The sequence below is a fragment of the Arachis hypogaea genome, chromosome 1 (assembly GCF_003086295.3).
Source record: "Arachis hypogaea cultivar Tifrunner chromosome 1, arahy.Tifrunner.gnm2.J5K5, whole genome shotgun sequence".
NCBI classification, from domain to species: Eukaryota; Viridiplantae; Streptophyta; class Magnoliopsida; order Fabales; family Fabaceae; genus Arachis; species Arachis hypogaea.
In genome coordinates this window covers 14,493,435-14,508,212 of record NC_092036.1, presented here as the reverse complement: position 1 = coordinate 14,508,212, position 14,778 = coordinate 14,493,435, and the positions used below count along the sequence as shown (strand labels likewise).

The 14,778-nt window shown below is 30.4% G+C and overlaps 1 protein-coding gene and 1 long non-coding RNA gene across 2 annotated transcripts; both read left to right on the top strand.

The window, feature by feature from the left end:
* Nucleotides 1-1,424: 1,424 nt before the first annotated feature.
* Nucleotides 1,425-11,478, top strand: LOC112798648 (triacylglycerol lipase OBL1). The gene is made up of 5 exons (XM_025841632.3): nucleotides 1,425-1,944; nucleotides 8,191-8,381; nucleotides 9,286-9,319; nucleotides 9,680-10,293; nucleotides 11,035-11,478. The coding sequence occupies exons 1-5, from the start codon at nucleotides 1,629-1,631 to the stop codon at nucleotides 11,287-11,289; spliced, it is 1,410 nt and encodes a 469-aa protein (XP_025697417.1). The 5' UTR covers nucleotides 1,425-1,628; the 3' UTR covers nucleotides 11,290-11,478.
* On the top strand, nucleotides 4,521-7,158 carry LOC140184890 (uncharacterized). The gene is made up of 2 exons (XR_011882471.1): nucleotides 4,521-6,002; nucleotides 6,100-7,158. It is a non-coding gene; the product is annotated as an uncharacterized lncRNA (long non-coding RNA).
* Nucleotides 11,479-14,778: the final 3,300 nt, after the last annotated feature.

Sequence of the window (14,778 nt, the reverse complement as noted above, 5' to 3'; positions counted from 1 at the left end):
TAAAAAATAAGTAATAAAGATGAATAAATTGAGAATAAAATAAAATATATAAAGTCATTAAGAGAATATTAGATTAATATCTAAACTATAATTGTTTGAATTAAAATTTACAATTGAAAATATAAAAAAAATTGGATGATATATAAAAACTTAGAAAGTTATATAAAAAAACATGGAGAATTTGAAATTTACTTTTTGATGAACAGAAGATGACTACTAGACAAGAAATAAAAAAATTAAAAATATAAAAATAAAAAAAGAGTCTAAAAGAATAAAAGAGTGATGGTACAAAAATTAAATTTAATTAAGTTAAATAATAGTCAAAATAATAAAAAAATATAAAAGTTAATTTGAAATTTTAGCCAATTGAGTATAATTTATTTGTAGCGTGATCATTTAAAATTTAAAGTAGAGATACATTATTATATATAACTATCTTTTTTTTAAAAAAAAATGAAAACCCAGTGGGGGCAAGTGCTCCCTTATGTCTCTTACTAGGTCTGTCCCTGGCTCCACCAATGTCGAAATTAGGAAATTGTCAAAAGTAAAATCCTAAGGGGCACGGTGTCGCCGAATCTGGCCCCGACCAAATACGGGACGATGGCGTCCGGTGGAGGTAAAGTATGGTTCACTCGCCGGGGCAGTAGGAGGCGAGGCTTCTGAAGAATGATAAACAAAAATATTTTAGACTTAAGAATACAATATTTTAACTTTCTAACCTACACATGTCTTTACATTACATATTCGATAATAGGCAAATCCTAACTACAACATTATAAATACTAACAACATAGCACAGAAATAACAGATTTTCAAACTAATAATAATTATGTCATAGCAACCTAGCACAAGCGGATAGAGTTCTAAATTAAGCTTACAGACCTAACTCCTAACTTATATACCAACGTTCCATATCTTCATAACTACCCTAACAATAGCAACAACATTAAATTTAACAACCGTAATAAAACTAACATCGAAATCGGCCACTCCGACGTAATGTGTCGTCTCGTTTAGCCTGTTTATATCCTCGCCATTCTCCACTTAGTGTGCCATTACCGCTTCAGTCACAGGTATAATCAGAAATAGTTAAAAGAGGAGAGAAATATGTTGAGAAAGTCAAACTGGAGTTTAGAAAGCTGTAAACGATTTTCATATATAGATACGTACGGGTCATATCTCGTTTACAGTGTAAACGAGATATACACATGCCACGCTGACGTGTCATATCTCGTTTATAATGTTAACGAGATAACGTATATATCGTAAAATTATTTATTTTGGTTAATATTATATTTATTTTATTTATTAAAATAAAAAATCCCATGATGATCTCATATTTACTCTCATGTCCCATGTAATTTACTCGATTCATTAGAACCACATCTTTTTCTTTAAAAAGAAATAATAATAATCTGCAGGCTGACAAAAACTTGGAAGACAACCTTAGCTTTTCCTAATTTAATTTTACCGTCTCTAGTAGTTTCTACCTTCTTTCTTCTTAGCCCCACTAATCACGTGCTGTTTGCTTTTCCCCTTTAAATACTAACAACCCCGCTTTGCATCCGATCCCCAATCTTGTTCCTTATTACAATAATTATTAATTAATCTTTGGTCCTTAAGCGGCCATGGCCTCAGATTGCAACAAAGGGTTCGCAGACAGTTACATGTTACTGAACCACGAAGACGCACACTTGGTTGACCTCGTTAAACTCTTGTTTTCGAAGAACGTGGGGAAGAGAAAGTTTGTTGATAGCCATGCAGGTGGAGATTATGAAGACAGCTTCGCGCACCGTTGGCTTATCTTTGTCTCTATCGTTCTCCAGAAACTGTTACAGTTTGTTGCAAAACCGTTAGCCTTCCTTGGAAACTGTATTGAGCGCTTCGTCAACTTGCTTCTTCTCAACGGTGGTTTCTTCTTCCTCATACTTAACTTTCTCAGGGGTTAGTTAATTACTTCTTTCAACTCATCTTCATACTCATATATCTTTTCCTGCTTTATTCTCTTATTTTTAAACTCTCTGAATAAATTGAATTTTGACGTTTTAATTATGAAAAGATATAAACTAATTTGATTTTTTCTAATTGAAGATTGAATTAATAATTTTGTATAATTTTATCGAAAGTTTTTTTGGGTAATTTGGTCAAACTAACAGAATTTTAATGTGCATCAAATTAGTTTATAGTTTTCAGGATTATTTGTGTCTCCTTAATATTTTCACGGTCAAAATTATAATTTATTTTGAAAATGGAAAAATGGAAGAAGAGTTCAGGTGCAAACTAGAAACTATTAAGCACAATATAACTACTAACTAGACTAATTTGTGCTTAAGAAACTATTAATAATTTTTTTTACTAATTAAATGTGGTAGTTGGATAATCATTAGTTACACATACATTACTTTATAAGGACTTATAATTTTTTAATATCTGTCTCTTAAAGAAAATTATTTTAAAATAGAAAGAATATAACTTTACAAATATTTGAAATCTTAAAAGTAAATAAATATTAAAATAAAGAGTAAAGTATTATTTTGATGATCTTAATTTTGGATTAAATATAAATGTGATTTTTAATATTTTAATTGTCTTATTTCAGTCTTAAAAATTTTAATTAGACTGAACGTTGTTTCATATTTAAATTTAACATAAATAATTAGTATATTTAAAAGCTAATGTAACATTTAATCTTAGTATATAAATAAAATTAATCGACCAATAATTATTAATATAAAAAATTTTATTAATTGTTCAAGTCAAATTTAATGGTAGAATAATATTAAATTTATTTAAAATTAAAATAAAACGTTTGAAATATCCAAACATTAAAGACTAAAATAATATTTTATTCTAAAATAAAAAAATTTGTTTTAAGAAAGTTTTGCTTCTTCTATTCAGATATCACTTTGAGGATTTCGCATTAACGCATCAGTCATTTTGTTTTATAAAGCCACAGTCAAAGCTTCAGATATCTAATTGTTGATAGTCCTGGTGCAAATCAATGTTAATTTGGAGTACTAGATCGGAGTGAGCTTAACTTAATAAATTTATAGTTCATACGTGCAGAAACACGGTTTAATTGGAAGAAAAACTGACACAAAATATGTTTCACACGATATTATACAAAATTAATTATTAAAAGTTTTTCTTTAAATTAGATGAATTAAAATAATTTTCGTATATTAAATTAAATTAATCTAATAATTAATTTACTAATTCACTTAAATAAGTGTGAAAGATATTTGAAAAATCAAAATAATTCTCGTAATAATTTGAAGAACATTTTTCACAAAGAAAAGGTGTAAGGAATGGTGTGAACTCAATAACGCCACACACAGGGATTTAGAAATATTATTATAGGGCTAATAACATATATAATATTAAAAAATTATACAAAAAATTATATAATGTAAAATATATTACAAAAATATATTGATAGAAAATATATTTAAAAGTATAAAAAAATATGTATATATGTACTTTTTATTAATGAAATGATTAATTTTTCGTTTTATAAAATTCATTGATAATATAATTTGTGTCAAATTTTTTAACAATTTTTTTAATATAATTAAAAGATAATTAGTAAGAAATTTATTTTTTATTTTGTTTCTGAATTATTCTTCACAATATTCATAACTGAAAAAGAACTCTCAGTTGTAATAGTTGAAATAAAAAAAATTAATACCAAATAAATAAAAAAGGACGTTCACAAAAAAATTTAATTTATAAAATTTGAAATATTTTATTTAATTAAAAAATATTAATAATAATATCTTTTCATATTTTTTAAATATTATTATTTATTTTTTAAATATTAAAAATTATTAATATTTAAATTATATTAAATTTTTATTTATAATATTAAATAAATTTTTAAAAAATTAAATCGCACCTAATAATTTATTACTATTAATGCTTTTTTAAAAGAGTTGGGGCGAAGCCTCCACTCACCCTAGTAAGTCCGTCCCTGGCGCCACACAAAAAAAATTTATTAATCATATTCGGTAATCCTAATCTTGATCCTAATAGTACTAATTATTGTCATCTAGTCATTAATTTATTCATAGAGATACAGGGCTGACGCTGGAAGTAGCTTTCAGTATCTTTCAGCCAGCACTTAATACAATTTTTTTTCTTATTTATTAAAGTTTAATATATATCTAAGCTATGTGAAATTATATACTCTGTGCGGACAAAAATTAATTAAAATATATGGTTTAAGTAGTAACTTTTAACGGTACTACTTACACTTTATTCATATAAATAAATACTTTGGGGAAAACAGAATAGTTTTTGGTAGTTGATGTTCTATAAAACTTTTTACTGCAAACAATTGTCTCTTGAAAATAGAAATTGGTATTCCAAAACTAGTCGTACCGTTCATTAACTGGATTTTTTATTTTAATAAATAAATAAATATAATATTTATTAAAATAAATAATTTTACGAATATTTATCGATTTAAATTTTTTTTGTTATATCTTATTTATATTGTTCAAGATGATTTTTCATGTAAGGTCCACATCGGTTGGGGAGGAGAACGAAGCATGCCTTATAAGGATGTGGATATCTTTCCCTAGCATGACGCATTTTGACGAGTAAGTGTGGGGGGTTTCGGCTATCATCCCTATCGTCAAAGACAAAATCGTAAGGCCTTGTGTGCCAAAGCAGACAATATCGTGCTAGTGGGTGGTCTGGGCTGTTACAGATGGTATCAGAGCCAGAACCCGGATCGATGTGCTAGCGAGGGCGCTGGGCTCCCTTAGGAGGGTGGATTGTAAGGAGTGTGGGGGGTTTCGGCTATCATCTCTATCGTTAAAGACAAAACCGTGAGGCCTTGTATGCCAAAGCGGACAATATTGTGCTAACGGGTGGTTTGGGCTATTACAGAACGTATCTCGTTTATAGTATAAACGAGATATAACACATCAGAGTGACACGTATATATCTCGTTTACAGTAGTTTACACATTTCGTTTACACTGTAAACGAGATAATAAAGGACAAATATTAAGTATCTATAAAAGAATGTGTAACCTTTGGTATTCTCCACACACATTTCATATCTTTTCTCTGTCTCGTTTTTTCACAAAAACAAACCTGAATGGCCAGTAACAATCCATTCATAGTTATGCTTGTTTATCCCAATTGTTGTATGAGAAATGGCGACAATGGGGTGACATTTGAGTGTCAGGATCCGATACTGTTTCGCACTCAGCGTGTGGAGACGTTGTCGGATTTGAAGAGTTTAATATTGAGCAAGCTCGGTGGTATACAAGCGATGGAGATGGGTAGGGTGGGTTATAGGTTGCTGGCACCCATGAGAACTGGAGTCTTCCAGTTTTGACTATTCCGACTTTACGGGGACGAGCATGTGCTATTGATGTTCGACATTCATGAGAGGATCATGTGTGAACAGGTAATGGAGCTGTCCGCCGAGGTGGGTCACAGTGGTAGTGAGAGTTTCGTACACGAAACCTATGTGCAGGACGACCGACCTCTCGCACCACCGCCCATTCAAGTCGCGATTTCGGAGCATGAGGCAGAGGAGGGTGAGGAGGAGTCGGACGAGGATTACGTGGCGAACAATGCGGACAATGAGTCTTTCGATGGTGGCGATGAGGATGAATTTGTGCTGGAGACACCTGCCGGGGCTGTGGCGCGCCATGTGCTGCCTCCACTTCACCCAATTCTGGCGCTATCGGCTGTGCCAAGTCACTATCACAGTCTAGATCTGGACGCCATGTATGAGAAGACCCCGGTTTCTGACACCTGTGAAGTGGATTACAACCTAGACGGCAGTGTAGAGTTTCGGGTCGGACACAGGTTCATAAGCTGAGAGGCAGTGCTTCAAAGTGTGAAGAATTACAGTATTCGCAGGAGTGCTGAGTACCGGGTGATCGAGTCCGGCCGGTTAAAGTACCATGTGCAGTGCCGTCAAGCTGACAGTGGATGCCAATGGAGCTTCCGTGTGACCTTTCGTCAGAATCTCGGTTACTGGTAAGTTCAAATTTAATTGTGAATTTGAGTACTTTTGTATGATATGTTATGTAGGTTAGAAATATAGTGTAAGCATAAATTTTTTGTTGTGATTAAGGAGGTTCGGAGGTTTGGTGGACCACACAGCTTTCTAGCACCCACCATGTCTCAAGATCATCATCAGTTAAATAGCAGTCTCATCTGCAAGGTTATATTGCCCTTGATTCAGTCCAATCCCTCTGTCAGTATCCTGGTCTTGCAAGGTGTGGTTTGGGCAAGCTATCACTTCAAACCCTCATACAGAAAGGTGTGGATGGCAAAGTAGAAGGCAATTGTATGGATCTACGGTGATTGGAAAGATTCGTACAACAAGGTGCCGAAACTGCTTTAGGCACTGCAGAGCTGTTTCCCTGGCACCATATGTGACCTGCGCGTCAAACCGTACTACGATGGACACCTCATGATGCGCGACTGCTGCATGTTCGACAAAGTATTTTGGGCTTTCCTGTCATATGTCGAGGCCTTCAAGCATTGCAAGCCGTTTGTATCCGTAGACGGCACGCATCTGTATGGCAAGTACGGTGGAGTGTTGCTTATTGCGGTAGCGCAAGACGGGAACAGCAACATACTGCCAATTGCTTTTGCCATTGTTGAGTCTGAGAGCACCGAGTCATGGTCGTTCTTCCTTACAAATTTAAGGTGCCACGTCATCCCACATGATCCCGTAGCAACATAAGCTTCAGCATGAAGGACTCCTTCCTCTACTTCGCCTGTTGTGCTACCACGGGAGGTCTGGCGTCGAGCAGCTGCTCAACCAATGCCCACGTCTCCGTATGGTACCACCTACCAAAGTCACGGAGGCACCCCCGACGAGGTTACCGTGTGCGTGTGGGCCTAAGTGGTACGCCACGTCCTGTCGGGTGATAGTGACCTCACCCCACGGGAGATGAAACATGTGCGTCTCTGGACGTCATCGCTCCACCAGTGCCGAAATCAGGGAATTGTCAAAAGTAAAATCCCTGAGGGGCACCATGTTGCCAAATCTTGCCTTAGCCAGATACGGGACGATGGCGTCCGGTTGAGGTAAAGTATGGCTCACTCGCCGGAGCAGTAGGAGGCGAGGCCTCTGAAGAATGAAAAAAAAAATTAGCCTTAAAAATACAATATTTTAAATTTCTAGCCTACACGTCTCTACATTACATATTCGATAATAGGCAAATCCTAACTACAGCGTTATAAATACTAACAACATAGCACAAGAATAACCGAGTTCCAAACTAATAATTATGTCATACCAACCTAACACAAGCGAATAGAATTCTAAATTTCTCCTGCAGACCTAACTCCTAATTCATATAACTACATTCCAGTTCTTCATGACTACCCTAACAACGACCACATCCTTAAATTAAACAAACATAACAAAACTAAGTCGGCCGCCTCAGCGTAATGTGTCATCTCGTTTAGCCTGTTGATATCTCCATCATTTTCCGCTTAGCGCGCCATCATCGATTCGGTCAAAGGTATAGTAAGAAATGGTTAAAAGCGGGGAGAAAGAGGTTTACAAAGTCAAACTGGGGTCCGGAACTAAATTGTAAACGACTTCTATATATAGGCGCAGACAGGCCATATCTCGTTTACATTGTAAACGAGATACGTAAAAAATCATCTCGTTCACAGTGTACACGAGATATGACAAGGGAATTAAAATCGGTAAATACTCGTAAAATTATTTATTTTGGTAAATATTACATTTATTTTATTTATTAAAATAAAAAATAATTAACTAGAGACATAAAGTAGATGATTTAATTGTTTAGGTAAAAAAGTTATTTGTAAATAACATGAGTTGGGATTAAAATTATTAGAGTTTAATTTTGATGCACTAATAGTGTAAAATGTTTGATACAGTCGTACAATCACATTATTTTTTTTGAATGACCATTTACACAGTCAATATAAAAAATATTTATTTTTATTGATGTAACGTTAAGTAATTAAATACACGTATAAAATTACTTTTTATACTGACAGTACATCAAAATAAAATTCTTAAATAAGATGTTATTTGGTAAAAATTAGTATGTTGGAGAAGGTTAGGCTGATAACAAAATAGTTATATCTCTAGCTGTAATTATAAATTAATTTCTTGTATATTATGTTTAACATTTTTAATTAATCAATTAATGTCAAATTAAATTATAAACAGGGAAGGTGATTTTGCCTGATCGTAAATCAGCGAAGTATTTGTCTTTAATTGGAAGCTTAGACGCACGAGTTCAGTTGGATGCAGTAAAACGTGACGATTGCACATATTATGTTGCACTTTCAATGATGGCTGCCAAAGCTGCTTATGAGAATGCAGCGTTTGTCCAAGCTACCATTCAAGATGTTTGGAAGGTATATATTATGCATGTATGCAAAAATTTTTGTATATCCTTCTTGTTTAATAAATCTTTAACTAGAATAAAATAATTTTTGAGAACTAATTCAAATTATTATAAGGGTATTTTAGCTTTTTTTACATCAATGCTAAAAGTATAATTTAGTATCTTAATAAATGAAATGGTATTTCAGTCTTTTGAAATTAAATTCAAATTTATAAATTCTAATACAATTAAACATATTTATTACTGAAAATGTTTTTTAGTATTTTTAAATTTAATTTAAATTTTTAAATATTTCAAAACTAATCAAAAGGACATGTTAGTTTTCTTTAAATCAAATTAACATTTTTCATTTCTAATACAATCAAATCATCTTAATTAATCCTATAAAAGTATTTTATCTTTTCAAACATAATGCTAAAAAGATATTTTGGTCTTTTAAAATGAACTGAAAAAATATTTTAATCTTTTCAAAATAAAGTTTCATTTTCTGATACAATTGAAAATCTAAACTAAACCTAGAAGGATATTTTAGCATTTTCAATATTAATTGTAAAAAAAGGTATTTTTTGTCTATACAAATCAATTCAATGGGTATTTCAATTTTTTAAAGTGAAACTAAATTTTTTAATTTTTAATTCGTAATACAATCAAACAATATTAATTAATTTTATTTATTTTAGTTTTTTTAATGTAATATTAAAATAATATTTTAGTTTCTTAAAATGAAATAAATGAATATTTTAGAATAAAATAATATTTTTAAAAGTAATATTTTTTGTCTCTTAGAGTTAACTAAAAGTCTAAAAAGCCTATTATTATTATTATTATTATTATTATTATTATTATTATTATTATTATTATTATTAGGTTAATTCTATGATATATATGATTCGTCTTTGTGTGTTTTCGTGCAGATGGAATTTGTGGGGTGTTACAACTGCTGGAATGGTAAGAACTAAGAAACTTGTACCTACTAATACATTATAGCCTAACAAATAACACTATAAAACACTATTGATACACTTAGATAATTTTGACGCCGGAATAAAAATACGATTAATTAATAATTAATTGTGTATTTAAACTTTTTTAATTACCAAAGTATAAAAGAGAGCGTAGTAAATTCAATTGCAGTCAATTTTATGTGAAGTTGATAGTTGAAAGCAGTTAAATAATTTAATTAATTTGACTAAATTTTTATTTAATAACTCTTGATTATCAACTTCACGTAAAATTGAAAATTGACTGTAACTGAGTTTTGAGTTTTCACGGTCTTTTAAATATTAATGTATGACATTCATTTTGCAGAATATCAAGGAAAGGCAACAACACAAGTGTTAATTTTCTTGGATAAATATGAGGAGCGTGACACTTATGTTGTAGCCTTCAGAGGAACGGAACCCTTCAACGCCGACGACTGGTGCACGGACATCGACATCTCATGGTACGGAATCCCCGGGGTCGGAAGAATGCACGGCGGCTTCATGAAAGCGTTGGGGCTACAACAGAATGTGGGGTGGCCAAAGGAAATCCAACGAGACCAAAATCTTCCACCATTGGCATATTATCTTGTGCGGGACATCCTAAGAAAAGGGCTAAGTGAAAATGAGAAAGCAAAGTTCATAGTAACGGGTCATAGTTTGGGAGGTGCACTTGCAATTTTGTTTGGGACAATTTTGTTTTTGCAAGATGAGACATTGTTGTTGGAGAGGCTTGAAGGGATCTACACGTTTGGACAGCCAAGAGTTGGAGATGAGGCGTATACGAGGTATATGAAGAAGAAATTGAAGGAACATTCTGTTATGTATTGTAGGTTTGTTTACAACAATGATATAGTTCCAAGGTTGCCGTACGATGACAAGGAAATGATGTTCAAGCACTTTGGTACCTGTCTGTTCTTTAATTGGCGCTACAAACTCAAGGTAAGACAAATAGTGACCATCATAAATTCATAATTATATGATTCTCTTAAGGTGAAAACTTACTTATATTTGTGTTAATGTGAAGTTGATAATTGAAAATCATTAGATAATTTGATAAATTTAATTAAATTATTATCTAACGATTCTTAAGTATTAACTTTATATGAAGACAACTGCATATAAATCTACATCTTCGCTTAATATCATTTTTGTTCGTGTAAAATAGCCAATGAGTTATAGTTCAAATAACATAATCTTTCCATACTTATTTACGCCAATAAAATTTTAAACTCTCACTGTATATAAGTTTTATTATCTTAATTTATTACTAATTAACCTTTTAAGTAATGATAGAGGAACCAACTTTTTTGCAACCAATATGTACATCAGTTAACTTTTTAAAAATTATTTTATTTATTTCAATTTCTAGATCTTAAATCATAAATTTTCAATCTTAAATTCTATGTAGCTAAAGTTTGGGACTTTTTTAGTTTTGTTTCTGAATTCTTTTTTTTTTTGTTTGTTAAAATTTTCAATTAGGTCCTTCGGCGAAGCTAAGCAAATTTTAGGGACAAAATTCGAAAGATAAAAGTTTGAGGGACAAAATTTTAAACAATTTCATGTTTCGAGATAAAAAATTTACTTTATCTTAATTAAAAAATTGTAAAAAAGTAAAGTTAAAAAAATTATTCTAAGATTACCAATTTAGCATGATTCTTAATCTCTGTTTTTATCTTGAAGGTTCTTGAGGATGAACCGAACAAGAACTACTTTTCGCCATGGTGCATTATACCCATGGCAGTGCAGGCATTTTTGGAACTAATAAGGAGCTTTATAATTGCGTACATCAATGGACCTAACTATAGAGAAGGATGGTTTCTATTTGCTTTTAGGACCGTAGGCTTATTAATTCCAGGCTTACCTAATCATGGTCCCCAAGATTACCTTAATTCCACGCTTTTGGGATCAATTGAAAAGCATTTGAAATTCGAGTAATGATATGTATGTGTTTGTCTGCGTTAGATCTGGTTGTGTACTATATATGTATAGTTTAGTGTTGGTTCCATGGTAATGGACATTCGTTATCAATTATGTATGTCAATAAATGCTGAGTATTTGTAAGATTCTACTTATGATGTAAGATATAATATAAATTAAATTACACAAGGGTTGTGAATTATGGAATTGAGATGGGAGAAGAGTGTTGTGAATGATCAATATGATTCTGTATTATCAATGAATCACAATTACACAAGGCTGTGGTGTATATATATACGCCACACATCACTCCTTTATTAGAGCCAAGCACACTAATTAACATAAAACCAGAAAACAGAAACTTAACCTACTAATAACTAATTTGCTTGCTGCCTAAGTAACTGCATTATATGCTTTCTTTTCACATTCTTGATCTTTTGTTTCTTGAATTATTGGACCCTTATGCACATAAACTCGAATAAATGATTCAATTCGTCTATAAAAGGTCACTTATTTTTTATATTGATCTATGAAAGATTTTTTTTAATCAAATTCATCTTTAAAATATTTTAAATTGATCACATTAGTCCTTCTATCGCTTCGATTATTAATAGCATTAGAATTTGCTAATATGACACATTAAGTAACACTGTACAACATACCTAACATTTCTAATTGGCTGTTAACATGATAAATTTATATAATTAAATCAAATCAATCCCAAAAGTAAAAAATTTTAATGACTCAAAGTCCTTTTCAATTTGGGGTTGTTTTAACAATTTTTATATATATCATATTATCAATTAATTAGCACTACCAAATACGTGCTGTGATCAGTGTAGTGAGAAGTTTGTGTCGATATTTTTCAAAAAAAATCAAGGAACACTAGTTTTTTAAATATGTAAGCAATTTAATTTGCTACTGGAATATGAATAACTTCAAACTTATTTCAGTTTACTCTTTCTCTTACAAAGTGAAAATCTAACTCAGTATTTTGTTCAACTATAAAAAATGAGTTTGCTATCAACAAAACAACACTTGTGTTATCACAGAAGATTATTGGAGTAATTGATGCTTGAACTCGCAACACTTGAAGTAAATTTTGAAGCCAAATCAACTATGATGGTTATCCGTGACAAGGAGAATGGGAGTTGAATATTAGCCTCCTTTTTGTTTTGCTTTCAACCTTGAGTTTAGTTGATATACTTTAAGTAGAAAACAGGAGAGACTCTAGTTTTGTCTCTTGAAGTGGTAGGAGCCAAAATTAAGTAACGTGTAAGGAGTGTTATAAAGAAGTTTCGCTAGATAGTAAAATCAGGAGATACTTCTGTTTCGTCCCCTTTAAAGCAGATAGAAACAGAGAAGAGAAAGGATAATAATACACATATATATCTTGATTCAGTTACTCAGTGCAACGTAGTTTACATTCAGTCTCTATTACAATAGTGGCAGAATTTCACTATTTTTCAACAGAATTGCATTCACCAATTTTCCATAAAATTTTAACCAATTCTATTTGGGACAAATTCAGTTTCTAACTCAAATTAGACTTGACTAGGAACTTACGCTAACTTTTCAACAGCAAAATACTAACCTAACTTAAAGGAGAATCCTCTCAGAATTATGACAATAAAACAGAAATACTTACAAAAATTTTTTGAGATAATTATGATTTTTTTTTCAAGTCTAATTTTTTATCTTTTTTCAATCAATGATTTTTTCTTAAAAAAAAAAAAGAAGAGAGAGAAGAGAAAGTTTTAGATTCATAGATATAAAGAGAATAGATTCAAATAAAATGAAATTCAAGTTCAAGAAAGTGAATTTTGGATATGGACTACTATTTGGGTTTGTATTTGGATATGGGCCAATCTATTTTCTTCCTTTGTTTCTTATAATTCAGCCACTCAATCTTTAAATCAAAGAGTGTTGGAATAAACGCTTTTTAATCGATCTAAACTTGATATTAAGCCTGAATTTATGCTTCGTCGAATTTAATATTGTTTATTAGCGACAATTTTATTGATGGTTAAAATAATAAATAATTACCGTAAAAATTTATTATCAAATTTCTGTTTCTGACGATAAAATTATTAACCATCGAATTTATATATAAAATTCAACGATAAATTTAACGATAAATAGAATATTTCTTGTAGTATCTGAATCTTTTGAAGCACATAAACAACTTCAATAACGACATTGGATCTTTGAATATTCTATCACCACTATATTAAAGGAGGATGTACTACTTTAGACTGTCAAATAATCTTCCGAATGTATACGAAAGTATTGAATAAAAAATATAAGAGTAAGAACTCAAATTACTTTTCAACGAACTTCAGCTTCGATAGTTTAGAATTTTTATTATTTTAGAAGTCTCAAAAGTTATTTTTATAAGATAAATTGGTATTTTTGTAGTTTTAAATAATTTTTTAAATGTGTATTAGATAAATTAATTTATTTTAGATTAAGATTTTGGTTTCAACATTTTTTTTTGTTTAAAAATGTTTGAGAACTACTCTTGCCAGACAAATTGATTTTCGTTATTTTCAATTAAATTTTCAAAGTGTGTTAGATAAATAAATTTTTAATAAATTTTATTATAAAATAATTAAATAAAAAAATCACTATAAAATAAATTAATCTCCTTTTAAAATAACGTAGAGACCAATTTTTATACGAGAATAATTTTTAAAATTTTAAAAAAATAAAAATTTATTAAAAACAAAATCATTAACCTAAATTTTTTTAACGACCAGCTTAAGAATTTATTCACGAAAGTTTGTTAAACACAAAAGAGTATTATCTAAATTTTTCGTAAATCAATTTAGATTATTATTCTTACATATGAATGGTAACAAGTGTAACGTGCGTTCAATTAATTCATGCCATTATATCAAACTAGCATGCATAAATTATGTCGTTTCTTCACGTTACGTCAATATATGTGACAAGTAATTTCTCCAGCTATAATATACACACATAAACAATGCAATTAAATCGAAACACGAGTTTCACGCTACCTGTTGACCTGACTCAATTTTCTCTGTCAGTTAGCTTAGATTTATACACCCTCGGTATATTAGTTAAAAAAAAAAGAAAAAAAAACCTTAACACTTTAAAAGAATTTATTTATTTATAATGCCATGATCATATTAATTATTATTTTAATATAATACTTTATAATAAGATATTTATTTTAATGATACTTTTAATCAGTAATTGTTGAATACATTTTTATGTATTTAAGAATAGCTTTGTTTATTTATAGAATTAAAGAATATTAGAAGATTAGTAGAATTTATTATTTTAGTTAACAATATTTAAAAATATAGGTTAAAAATATATTATTAGATTATTAGACTAAAAAAATTAAATTAATAATTAAAAGTGATGAGAAAAAATAATAAGTTTTACTGGTTCTTTAGCTTTTCTTATTCATATATAATTACTGAAATTTATTTATTATTATTTTTAAGATGTGTATTTTTGTTTTTAAAAATGAAA

Excerpts from the sequence above, each read along its gene's own strand:
- LOC112798648 (XM_025841632.3), top strand. The coding sequence starts at position 1,629 with ATGGCCTCAGATTGCAACAAAGGGTTCGCAGACAGTTACATGTTACTG. Across the intron at positions 1,945-8,190 it reads CATACTTAACTTTCTCAGGG|GGAAGGTGATTTTGCCTGAT; the intron begins GTTAGTTAATTA and ends AATTATAAACAG. Across the intron at positions 8,382-9,285 it reads CCATTCAAGATGTTTGGAAG|ATGGAATTTGTGGGGTGTTA; the intron begins GTATATATTATG and ends GTTTTCGTGCAG.